The sequence below is a fragment of the Brachionichthys hirsutus genome, chromosome 19 (genome assembly GCF_040956055.1).
Source record: "Brachionichthys hirsutus isolate HB-005 chromosome 19, CSIRO-AGI_Bhir_v1, whole genome shotgun sequence".
Taxonomy (NCBI): Eukaryota; Metazoa; Chordata; class Actinopteri; order Lophiiformes; family Brachionichthyidae; genus Brachionichthys; species Brachionichthys hirsutus.
The window spans coordinates 6,377,743-6,390,285 of record NC_090915.1 but is presented as its reverse complement, the minus strand read 5'-3'; the positions used below and the strand labels follow the sequence as shown (position 1 = coordinate 6,390,285).

At 44.4% G+C, this 12,543-nt stretch overlaps 1 protein-coding gene across 1 annotated transcript; it reads right to left on the bottom strand.

Moving 5' to 3' along the window:
- Positions 1 to 30: 30 nt before the first annotated feature.
- syk (spleen tyrosine kinase) lies at positions 31 to 8,070 on the bottom strand. Its single transcript, XM_068753186.1, has 13 exons — positions 7,669 to 8,070; positions 7,315 to 7,475; positions 5,082 to 5,220; positions 4,806 to 4,887; positions 4,649 to 4,695; positions 4,099 to 4,161; positions 3,612 to 3,693; positions 2,826 to 2,988; positions 2,358 to 2,571; positions 2,098 to 2,283; positions 828 to 968; positions 529 to 641; positions 31 to 441 (listed from the first exon to the last, which is right to left on the bottom strand). The coding sequence occupies exons 1-13, from the start codon at positions 8,068 to 8,070 to the stop codon at positions 369 to 371; spliced, it is 1,866 nt and encodes a 621-aa protein (XP_068609287.1). The 3' UTR covers positions 31 to 368.
- Positions 8,071 to 12,543: the final 4,473 nt, after the last annotated feature.

Genomic DNA, 12,543 nt, shown 5'->3' with positions numbered 1-12,543 from the left:
ACGCAGACGCGTAGGGGTCTAACTGTAACGGCAGTTTTCACTTTAGGTTTCTGTCACCATGTCCCCCCCCCCCCCCCCATCTATATCACAGGGACAGCTTCCATTCAACTGTTTCTCAAACTGCGGTTTGGCCAGCCCAGATTATTTTTAGTTTTGGATAATTTTTCTTGCAACTTGCAGTCGGCAGGAAATGAAAGGCAGGGATTTTCAGGTTTTGACTTGGAGCCTCTGCTTTATGTTGTTTTAGTTCAGGAAGACAAAAAAAAAAAAAGCATTTACATCATTGTGATCATTGTAAATTCATATATTTCATTAATTGCAGTTTTCTTATCCAAGTTTGCATAGTCTTGTAGCATCCGTGTGGAGAATCAGTGAGCGATGTCGTAGTAATACTCTCGTAGTCGTGGCTCTACCACGGAGAATCCTGGCCTTTCGTCTGCCCTGTAACACGTTTAGAAGAATTAGAGCATTCGCGCAACACAAGCTGCCCCCCCCCCCCCCCCCCCCAACAGGCCGACTGGGACTCACCTGTACGTCCAGCAGGCCCCCATCAGGTCGTATATCTCCAGTGGACAGTTCACAGGGGCGTCCATTCGGTTCCCGCTTTCAATCATTTGCAGGACATCATTTCCTTTCATTCCCTGTGGACAGAGATCAAAGGTTAAAGGTAACGCTGTCAGACACACTGTCTCTGTGTGAGCTGCTTCTATGTCAGCGCAGCTCCTGAAGAAAGGTGGAATATTTTTACACAATTCTCAAAATGATGCCACGCAACAACACGAGCGGTAGCGGCATCATGGAGGTGCCGCGGCTGAGGTCGTTCGTACCTTGTAAGGCTTCTGTCCGTAAGAGAAGGCTTCCCACGTGAACACCCCAAAGCTCCACACGTCACTTTTGGAGGAGAACTTGAAGTAGTTTATACATTCGGGAGCGTACCATTTCACGGGCCACTTCCCATGACCTTTAGCCTAGAGCAGGAGGCACAGAAGACATCATCAGCTGCAATGGAATTAAGGTCATGTCAAGGCTGACCAATCGCTGGCCACGATTGGACCGAGTCCCACCGACACAGGCAGAAACCGTCCTATTGCTGAATCTCTTCTACACCTCCTTTATGACCCGTCTAAATTAAGATTGTGAAGATAATCCTGCCTTGACAACACAGGGAAACTCTTAGCAGCCAAGGTATGACTAAAAACGAAACTGAAATAAATCACTAAAATAAATCGAGTATAAAACAATTATGGATGGGAGTTGTGTTTGTATATTTCTTTATTAATCTACAGAGTACTAACAACCCAAAGGGTTACAAAACGTTAGCCTCTTTAGCGATTTAGCAGCGTTGCCGTGCTTTTTGGGTACATGTGTTATTCTCTTTGCGTTTCCTGCCTTTGGGATTGTGATTGTTTGCAGGTGAGTCCATTGGGTTCAGACTGCAGGTGTTCAAACACCCTCAATGATGGACAGGCTGCATCACCTGCATCACCATCATCATCCTCGTCATCATCATCATCATCATCATCACAGCCATTTTCATCTGACTGATCTCAAAAAGGTACAAACCACAAAATGAGAAAATTATGGTTCATCATGGTTGTATGCTAAATGCTGTGCGGGGTCAGCCAGAACTGAAATAGGCTTCTTGTTTAAACTGGGTCACAGCACCACCTGCTGGCGTGGAAGGTGAAGCGCACCGAGGAAAGATTGTCGTGGTTGTCTACCTGTGGACGTGATAATGGTAACCGTATTTAACAACACACAGTGCATGTTATAGAATTGCATTCGTAAAACATTTAGATATTTATTTTATGAAACTTATGCATTAAGAATCTCAAGTTAGCAAGCATCCAATCAGGAATGAGTATTCACCCAGGTGATAGAGCATTGAGGTTCTTAAAAGTATCACATTACAGCTGAACCTCTTATTTATAAGCTGCAAATGTAAAAAAATAAATAAATAAATTGAATGATGTTATAAGGAATACGACTGCATAAGAATTATAATTTAAAACATTACTAAAACTTCTAAATAACATGACAATTCCCATATGCATGACGTCTGGGTCATCGGTGCCGTTTGTCCCGGCGGGCTGGTACCTTGTAGTAGTTCTGGTCCTCCGCCACGGCTTTGGAGAGGCCAAAGTCGCTGATCTTGGCGTAATGCTGCGTGACCAGCAGCACGTTCCTGGCAGCGAGGTCCCGGTGGACGAAGTTATGCTCCTCCAGGTACTTCATGCCCATCGACACCTGGTGAACCAGCTCCACGATGTTCTTCACGGTTATCTGCCTGTAGAAGAGCCGCCATTATTACAGGTCGGCATCATCATCACCAGAACGCCTCCTTCCAGTTGAAGCACGTACTTGTTCCTCTGCAGGAACTTGTTGAGCGGTCCCAGCTCGGCCAGCTCCATGACCAGCATGAGGTTCTCCGCCTCGCAGATGCCGATCATCCGGACGATGTAAGGGTCGTCCAGCTGCTGCATGACGTTGGCTTCTCGCAGCATTTCCTCGCGTACTGATTGGTCGTCGTCGCCATTCTTCAGGATTTTGACTGCAACGGTCTTCTCTGATCTGATACAGCAGAGAGGAGTCGTGTCAGTGTGTGACTGCATCACCTCGTTTCTACTGAGCACAGGAAGCACAAAGCTCTACTAGGTGAAGCCCTGAGATCTGGAGCTTGGCAGGATCAGTACTACCTCGGAGTCTCGGATTATTGTCCACGTGATAAACTCTCCATCCATCCATCCGACTGTTTTTACATTAATTTATTATTTTATTGTTTTAAATTCTATAAAGCATTTCTATTTTAGAGTATCTTAGCGTACTTCCTCATTTTGTAGATGCCCTTGATGACTGTCCCAAAGTTCCCAGATCCCAGTTCTCCATCCTCCAAGAAGAGCTGGCTGCGATCAACCGTGGAACTCCTCAGTTCATCTGGGTCTGCATATGGACTCTCGTACACCTCCGTGTCCATTGGCATGGCCTCTGCTGGAGACATGACCGCGTCACATCAGACTAGGTTCAAACATGGACACTTATCCTGAGTAAACCGGGTGTGGAAAACGGAGAGGGAAAATGTGGTTTACTATTCCCAGTCAGTCAGCAGCATCACTACAGTGTGTCTACTGTCCTCATGTCTACTGTCCTCATGTCTACTGTCCTCATGTCCAGGTAAGTCAGCTTTTTACCTGTTACTGGATTTGTTGCTTTGACTAGACGAATATTGGTTGGGACTTCCTGGATTTATTTTCCTGAACTATTTGATGGACTTATCTCTATGATCACTGGATGGATCCAGTTTTATTCTAGATTTTGAACTCATAAGAATAATTTCCCCCCCCCCCTGTCTTTAGCCTGTGTCTGATTTTGAGCCATTACCCTTATGTTGTTAAAAAGTGAGGCCTTTTCAAATGCAAATTATTTCTGGAGGCAGTCTGAGCTGTTGGCATTCCTCCAGGGCTGAGAGATGGGCTGCACCGATCTTCACCATAGTGGGGACCCAATGTTAGAGCTGCCCGTCCTCTGACATAAGAGCGACTATTTGATGTTATTTGACATGAATTGTTTTAACAGCAGAATGTACAGACGCCTATTTATTTTCAAAAACTTACTTTTTCTGGCTGTGAGCGCATCGGACACTTTGGTTTCATAAGGATTGATGCTATCGGTGGTATGGTGTAGAGATCCCCAGCTCTGTCATCAGGTCAGAAGAGAAGATGAGGTTTGAGAGAACATACTAAAAAAAAATCTGAACACATTCCACTGGGCAACACAATTTAATGAATCCGAGACCCTCAATGCCCCCACGTGTTTGCAGTGAGGAACCTCTGGGTGGCGCTAGACTGCAGTCAAAAGTAGGGTGTCCAGCCGTATGGCTTTACTGCGAGTCTGCAACATAGTGTTGACTGAATGTGGGTTTGTGTAGTGTCTGATCTGGGATCTGTCAGAGACACGGAGACAGATAAAGCCAAGGCCGTGAAGAAGAGGAGAGGGTTAATACACGGCAAGCTGGACTGATGAAGATGTTGAGTGTTAATACACAGCAAGATACACTGATGTAACGTCACACACAGGTGATGAAGACGAGGGATTGCTTACCTTTTTCCTGCCAGGTATGGGAACAGTCCTGAGCCTGGCGAGAATTCCACCCGCTGCATTTTGCTAGAAACCAAAGATCTGAGAGGTTATTGGAGCGAGACCTGGTACAGGTGTGGTCATGTGATCACTGCAGTAGCCAATGAGGGAGAAGCTCACAACGCATGCAAACGTACAACGTCACGTACAATCCCTTTATGCAGATAACCAGTCCCTTCCCTGAAGTGTAGGATGTCTCCACTGCTTCATGTAAACCATCATGGGTCAGAGATTGATTGATTGATTCATTAATTTAACTGATAGATCTTGTCATGTTGAAGTAACTACAGTAATTATTTTCTTTCATCTATATAAAAATGTGGGCACCGAAGACTCTGCACTCAAATAAACACAGCACTTTAATTACCGGTACTTAATTGTACTCTTAAATTACCAATAAATTAATTTAACCAAGAAGTACAGAAACAATTTGCGTGAAAGAAAAAATCAACAGGAGATAAAAACAAAACAACAGAATCTGAGAATATGAATGAATTAGAAACACGAGACTTACAAGAACTGAACTTAATCCAGGATGGTTCTTTGGGAGCGGAGGATGTCCTGTCTTCCCTGAAACAGTCAGACAGTCAGACAGACAGACAGACAGACAGACAGACGGCTACTACTCGTATAAATTCATGCATTGATCCCTCGCTGCGTTTTCATTTTACCGGCGTCTCCGGCGGGTCTGGGACACGGTTCTGTTAGCGCCCGCAGCAGGCCGTCTGGCTTGTAGGAGTAGTGCTCCACCAGCTGTGGATTTCACACAGCACACACTCGCAATAGTGTTCAGAAAGTAATTATTAGACCTACTATGATGAGGCCATGACCCGCCTTTCTCTGCTTCTGATTGGCTTAGAATGAATGATGACCTGCATAACAATATATTCCTGAAGTAACGTCTCTGGATTCAGCCAATCAGCCAACCCCACACGCGACAGCTTTACCTGCAGCAGGGTATCGAACTTCTTTCCATCTGGGATGGAGATCTTCCCGGTCTCATCCCTGTCGATGCGATAATGAATGACTTGTCCCTCGTGCAGCAAACACAGAGCGTAAGATCCATTCCCGTCTCTCTGTCGGATCCTGCGCACACAAGGAAACGGACGAGGGGCCACACCTCCAGTTAGTTTGTGCCGCCGTTTGCCTTGTCGGTGAAATGCTGAAAGTCGATTATGAGTCAGAGATCTACGACTGTGAGGGGTCGCCGCAGCCAATCAACCTTCTCCACTTCACCCTGTCCTTTGCATCGTCCTCCCCAACACCAGCCGCTCTCATGTCCTCCCTCACTACGTCCATGCATCTTCTCCTGGGTCGACCTCTAGCCCTGTTCCCTGCTGGCAGTTCCATCCTCAGCATCCTTCTACCGATATAGTCCCCGTCTCTCCTCTGGACGTGTCCAACCCATCGAAGTCTGACCTCTCTGACCTTGACTCCACAACGTCTAACCTTCACTGTCCCTCTTACTGTCTCATTTCTAATCCTGTCCATCCTGGTCACTCCCAAGGAGAACCTCAGCATCTGTGAGTCAGAGATCTGTCTTCACTAATTAATTCTGTCTTCAGAGGACGGCTTAGAGACAGGAGAGCTGCTGGTTCGAACCCATTGCCTGTTAGCTCATATGCTGCAGCTACGCTCGCCGGAAAACAGACTTCAGGCAACATCTACCGTAAAATATCAGGACAGATCACTCGACACTGTTCAATAGGTTTGATAGATTTTATAAAACTTCAGTCGGGTTCTAAAGTAATTCCTGACCGACGGAAAACATCAATGATTAAGATTAATCATCCCTGATTGAAGCCGTGTTTTTAGAAGCTGAATTTCGTGCTTTTCTGATAAATATTCTAACTTTAAAATATTTCTCATGAAAGAATTTTAGAGCGTCTGAAGGAGCGTTTAGAGCTATCCATATATATATAATATTAAATATATAAGAATAATTTAGGGCTCTGTTTTTGTTTCACTCATTTTGTGGTAAGGTTTTGCAGATTTCAGACACGTCTCAGTGACTTTTTAAAAATACCTTTTTAACAGTTGTGTGCGCTTTAGGGGCAGAAGACTGACGGCTCACCCTGCTATCACTATTCATCTCGTTTTGGCCACTTCAGGAAGTCCTCTGCAAACTGTCAGAGCGGAAACCACAATGTGTCTTCAGCCGAGTCCAAACCGAAGCTGGAGCCGCTAGAAATCAACACGATCCGCCATTTAATGCGTTCAGTTCAATATAAAGACGAGCATCAATATTCTAAACTGTTACTTACTGACCTCATAGTTTATTTGTTGCCTATATGGCAGATGCTGTCGTATAGATTGTGACATCTTATTCTGAAGCGAACAAACAGCTAAATTGATCGGGCCAGTGCTTCTGCGGTTCCGCTTCTTCTCCAGCTAAATCTAGCCGTCATGTGAACGTGTCCGTCAGCTTGAGGTCATTGCTTTCAGTATTTTTACTCAAGCTTGTCGTCATGGTGATTTAAGCTGCGTCGCTACAGCCCTCCGAGTAGGTTGTCTTTGTGGTTGACCCGATTTACATTCTCATCAGACTTAGCAAATATATCTGCGGTGTAGAATTGAGTTGTCCTCGTCTGTAGGCTCCTACAGTGGACGTCAGCGGATGGAAGACTTTTTTGAGATAACTTTATTGTGGTTCAAGAACAGGTGTAAGAAATACACTATAATGACATTTCGTGGGAGTGACTAAAGTCGGCATAATACATGGAAAAAAATAACTTTAAAACAATCAATTAAGAGTCGTAGTATTGGTTTTGTTTAATCTAGAATCCCTCTCTAAAAGTTAGTCTAAGTTTAAATGTGCATAAAAAAGGAAAATAAGCAAACTGAACAGGTGGAAAGGTTTAAAAGCGGGAGGTTTTCAAATTAAAAGCTGCACCGGAGAATATCTCCTGAAGTCAATGTCTTCTGTTTTATTTTATGAGTGGCATTTAGAGTGCACTTAAATATTAATATTCAATGTGGAGAAAAGTGGTGTATAAATTAATTTGTCTTTATCACTCTTGATAATGTGCGAAATCAGAACCAATAAAATTCAATAGTAAATGAGAAGCAGCTGATAGTGGCACAGCTGGTCAAACTTTAGCGGCCTTTGTTTCACATGCCTTCTCATCATTTATTATCATTTAACCAAAATCTAGACAAATACACTGTTGAAGTACTTACAGGAACTTCCCGTTGCTACGGGAACCGTTCTGCAGCCGGGGCTCGGAGTCTTCTCGCGTGATCTCGCCATGGAACCAGGGCATTTTTTCATGTGCAGTCGTAGCAATGAGCTTCTCCAGCTGAGGCCTTTGGCTTATGATGGCCTGATCCAGAGCTGCTCCCTGCAAACACATTAACCACATCCCATAAGAAGAATACGCCGTCAGCAGGCCACTTGTTTTAGGGGACTATGGTGGAATGATGGTTCTCCTACCTAAGCCTGCAGATATTCACCTGATTCACAGACTAAATCGTTTTTGTGCAGCAAATCAAGTGATGCTAAAACCCCATTTTATAGAACCCTGGAGAACTGACCTGCAGGTTCCAGGTCTGCGTCACGTAGTCTCGGATCAGTTTCTCCTTCAGGTCCTCATATGGTCCCACCTTCGGCTGCATGTTCACGGGCCTGTTGCACGGCTTCTTCAGGAGACACACAAGGCCGTCCGTTTCCTGCGAGTGGTTGTCGATCAGGTCCACGGGGGTGCCGTGACTCTTCCCGCCGGCGATGGCGTACGTCTCGTTGGACTCTCTTTCGATGGTGTAGTGGTAGCAGCGGCCCGAATAGGACACGGACAGCGCGAAGCCTCCCAGGTAGTTCCTGCTTTGCCGCAGCAGGTACGATCCGTTGCTCATGCCTGCCTGCTGAAGGAAGTCCTCTGCCTCTTCTCTGGTGATGTTGCCGTAGAAGAAGGGCAACTCGTTCACTTTGGCATCCATGTTTGTTTGGGTTCTGGATGTTGGCTGCGTTAAGCAGGTCTACCCACAATCCTCAGCAACAGGATGCAATTAACCTGCACAGAAGTAAAGCCTGGTTTTACTGAAATTAGCAACATATCGCATGAAAAAAGGCATCGCGTTCAAAGAGGGAGGATTTAAGAGAGCGTTTAAGGCATCACGCATTTACACAGATGGACTATCTTTGTGTAATATAACAGTCATTATCACAATACAAATTGATGGACGGCAGAAATCTTTATTGGTTCACAAACACATCACAAGAATAATAGATATAATAGATATTATGAGAGGATGATGATGTTGAATGGATCTCAAGGTGAACCCAAACCCTTGGATGAAAACAGACAAAGTCCTAAAATATTTGCTTGATTTCTCTGAAAATCAGTGAATATTAGGAAATCATTTTTGTACAAATGTAAAATAATCACGTTTTTTTCTTTCACTCACTTCTACATCATTTCCTTAAAAAGCGACAGCCACATTTTCGTGAATAGCATGAATGCTAAGAGACCCAATGATTAAAAGCTGCACTTACTGAACGCAGTTTGGTGGAGCGGTTCAGGAGTGTCGACGCCGTTCTAGCTCGGCTCCGCTGCCAGCGGTCTGAGCAGCGAGTCAGAGGTCATGCCAACTTCAGACAAACAGGGAAATCCGTGATGGGTGGCAGGCGAGCCGAGCCGCTGCAGAATAACGATACGAGAAGTGAGGGGTTGCTCAAAAGCTTCCTCATTTCCACTTCCTTAACATTTCATTTTTACTTCCTTTTTTTTGTTTTTGTTTTGTTTTAATCTCTGCCAGGAAAATACAAAACAACTGAAATGAAACGCGCCACCGCGGCGTCACGAAGGACATACAGCACATCTATCAACAGGATGGTTGGTGACTTGAACAGAAGATGCATCAAAGGGCTTTAGAACAGCTGAAAACATTATTTTATTCTATTTAACATCTTTACATCCTTCCATCTTCTTGTAGACGACCTCAGTCATCTCATCTACGGCCGCTTTATCCTCCTTGTGGGTCTCGGTTCTGCTGGAGTCTCTCTCTGCTGACTATGGGTGAGAGGCGGGGTGCACCCCGGATGAGACGCCAGATCATCACAGGGCCACACACACACACACATGGTTTTATGGGCTGAGACTCACAGAAGACGCCGAGCTGAGATTTAGTGTGTTTATGTCAGAAAAAGACATTTGTTGCGATGTGGCTATCGCTGTCCTTTTACAGTAAATGTTAAACGCTGAAGCGTTGGCATATACTACAACACAGGCAGACTGTAGTGGGTCTTCAGGACGAGCTGCTTCAGGTCTGTTTGAAGTTGATGCACCAGGAAATGGAACATCAAAGCTCAAGATGTTGACTTGTTCCACAGTCGGGTCGCCTCCCACCGGAGGAAGCGAGGGGGTCGTCACGTCCTCACCTGATCGCTGTTGATCTCTGACCTTAAAGCACTTTTGGGATGTTTTTGTTTTGCTTGCTTAGATCAGTCAAACACAATGAACACATGCATGTGGAACTTTAGGACTTTGAAAAGAAAGACTTCGGATACAGAAAGTGTTTTCTGTCAGTGAATCTGTGATTCAACCCCTGGCAGCAAAAGAAATCTACACATCCTGCATCCAGGGATGCATGTCTGAATATTCACGCAAATGTGTGTGTTTTTTTTTTACCTTTTAACTGTAAATCCAAGAAATTAGTGCAAGACAATATTTACCGGTAATTGCTTTCACCCATTCACACTTTTCTGCATTGTATTCCTTTACTTTGCTTTTAAGTTTAGACGGAATATTGCTTTTATTGATTGAGATCTAAATTGGCAGCAAAAAGTGAGTGGATGAATTTTAAGTTCATCCACTCGTCGCATTGGTCTATTCATCGCTTTGAGGGATGTCAGGTTGGACATAACACCTGATTCAATCATTCCCTGCATATTATTGATTACGTTGAGCTGACAGGTTTAGGTCTGGGTGACATCTTCATGTGTAATTATTATTATTATTATTATATGATGATGATGATGATGATGATGAATATATTTATTAGATAGAATGTTAGAGTACAAGTACAGTCACACAGTAGCATGTATTACAGTACAAGTACAGTCAAACATCCTGTCTAAGAGGAGCATTTCAAAAAAGCCCTTGCGGTCTTGTTTCCGTTGAAAGTCCTTCGTACATAAATCATCCACAATTAACAATACAAATTTAACAATACAAATAAAAATGAAACCAATATTAAATTAAATTACTCAATTGATTCAACGTAATATTAGAAAAACAAAAATAAAATGATTTTACACCGCCAGTGCAAACTAACAAATAATCTAAAATAAATTACCCCACTGATGCAAAATGACAATATCAGCCTGCCTCTGGATATAAACCGGGCTAATGTGTTTCCTAACATTTTCTGGCTCAATAAAATGAACAGATATTTATGTCACTTCCGGATGAAAATGAATTCTACACTGCAATATTTTTCTTGAGGACCAGCAGGACACTGTCCAGGATGAGACATGGACATGCTTTGTGTGTCCGTCCTCCGCGTTACCGACACCGTGCGCGTCCTTTACCTCACTGCGGCCTGACGTCTCCCGTTAAATCCGCATCGATGCTACTTTGAGTGTCGCCGGTGAGGGAAGCTGCTGCCGTTAACGAATGGATACGGAGCCGCGCTCCCTCCGGTTTCTTCCGGTCCGTGTGACGGTGTCAGTCGGGCCGTCCTGTTAATCGATGAGTTCAAATATTGTTACGCGCTTCTGCTATACATTTCCGCCTGTATTATTATTATTGGTCAATAACACTGAGCCGGCCAATGGCGGTCGCTGAAACTAATTTACGGTTTTAATTTTAATATAAAATGGAAACAGATTATTGCAATTTCAAATATTTATGTAAGAACGTCGGATTTAAAAATGCGCTTAATCACACGTGTTAACCACACGTCACCAGCAGGTGTCAGTGTTGCTTTGTGGTTTGCGCTATGAAATCAAAACCTTTTGGTGCCTCTAGAATAGATCGACAGTGCATCTGGAAGAGGACGAAAGAAGCTGATGCTGATAAGAACACCTCAGGAACATTATTGCAAATAAAGCTATTTATGTGTTTATACTATTTGTTGTTTTTACTACTGCTTAATGTGTCTCAGCAGCAGACGGAGCAGCGCTCCATATCTCTATATGACAATATAAAGGCTTTCTATTTCTATTCTATTCTAACACCCTGCCGATCACCTACAGTGGAGCATGGCGTGGGCCCTGGTGCTGCTTTGCCTCCCACTTGAAACATGCAGCATGTAGAAGGTCAGGATTCCACCAAGGATCAGGAATTCCTAGAAACAGTCGCCATCTGTGAGGAAGACGAGGCTTGGACATCCGTGGGCCTTCCTCTCAAGTTACCTTGTTGGATCCAATCCAGTTCGCTCTGGTCAGACTCTCTCACACCTTATTTTCACCTACATGAAATAGCTTCACTTTTCTCTCTCTCTCTCTTTTTTTTTTACCAACATGCACTACTTTTGAAGAATAATGGCCAAAGACACAAAGCTGAACATGATCCGTTTGAATATGCTTGATCTGGCTTGTAAAATCCTTTATCTGAACGTAGAAGGGATGCAGCTGGCAATTAAACTTCTTTAATATATTTAATTTTAAAAAAAAACACGCAAATACGATGTGAACACTCAACATATCCACGCTACAGAACCGTCCAGGTAAGGCCGCTCCGCCAGGTGTTCGCTGCCGCTCCGGCGTACAGGAACAGTCGTGACGTCATCGTCCGGGGTTTCCTCGAGAACTGAACGGCGTCATGGCGGAGGCCGGTCGTCGGAACAGCCTACATTGAAATGCTATCTTTCTACACTTGCAGTTGATCGAGGACTGCTAGAATTTTTCCAGCATTTGAAAACGGAAAACAGGAGCTACTTGTTTCGGGACGGAGAGGATATTACAGCGGTTCTATCGTCCCGAGTCGCTGGGGGGGGGCTGCGCTCCCGGACTGGGAGGTAGCTAACTGGCTTGCTAGCTAGCCAGTCAGCTAGCGAGCTAGCGTTAGCTGTCAGCGTCTACTAGCTCCACCAGATAAATAAAAAGAAGAGTGGAATTCTGAGACGGAGACGCCGATCCGGACAGCAGTTTCGCTGGATTTAATCCGTCAACGAAATAGCACCAAGCTACAAATAGCATTGAGTTCTGTAGTTCAGCGACCAAGTAAGCTAACTTTCATGTTGATGTGGTGAAAGCGCGAGAAGTGTGCGGCGAATGAAAATAAAATGGAAGAGAGTGAAGTTAGGTTCGGCGATTTGGTTCGTGTGTTTAATAACGAATCCGGACTTCCGTAACTCGCCGCTTCTAAGGACGTGTGCGTGGTTAAATGCGGTTTACCGTGTGACGCCCGAGTGTTTGATGTAACCGGAAAGTGGACATTCCAGCGGTTCCCCGACGAGGTGAACTCC

Coding starts and splice junctions, on each gene's coding strand:
- syk (XM_068753186.1), bottom strand. CDS start 8,070: ATGGATGCCAAAGTGAACGAGTTGCCCTTCTTCTACGGCAACATCACC. Junction 4,162..4,648: donor CTGGATTAAGTTCAGTTCTT/GTAAGTCTCGTG, acceptor TTTGGTTTCTAG/CAAAATGCAGCGGGTGGAAT. Junction 442..528: donor GGGGCCTGCTGGACGTACAG/GTGAGTCCCAGT, acceptor AACGTGTTACAG/GGCAGACGAAAGGCCAGGAT.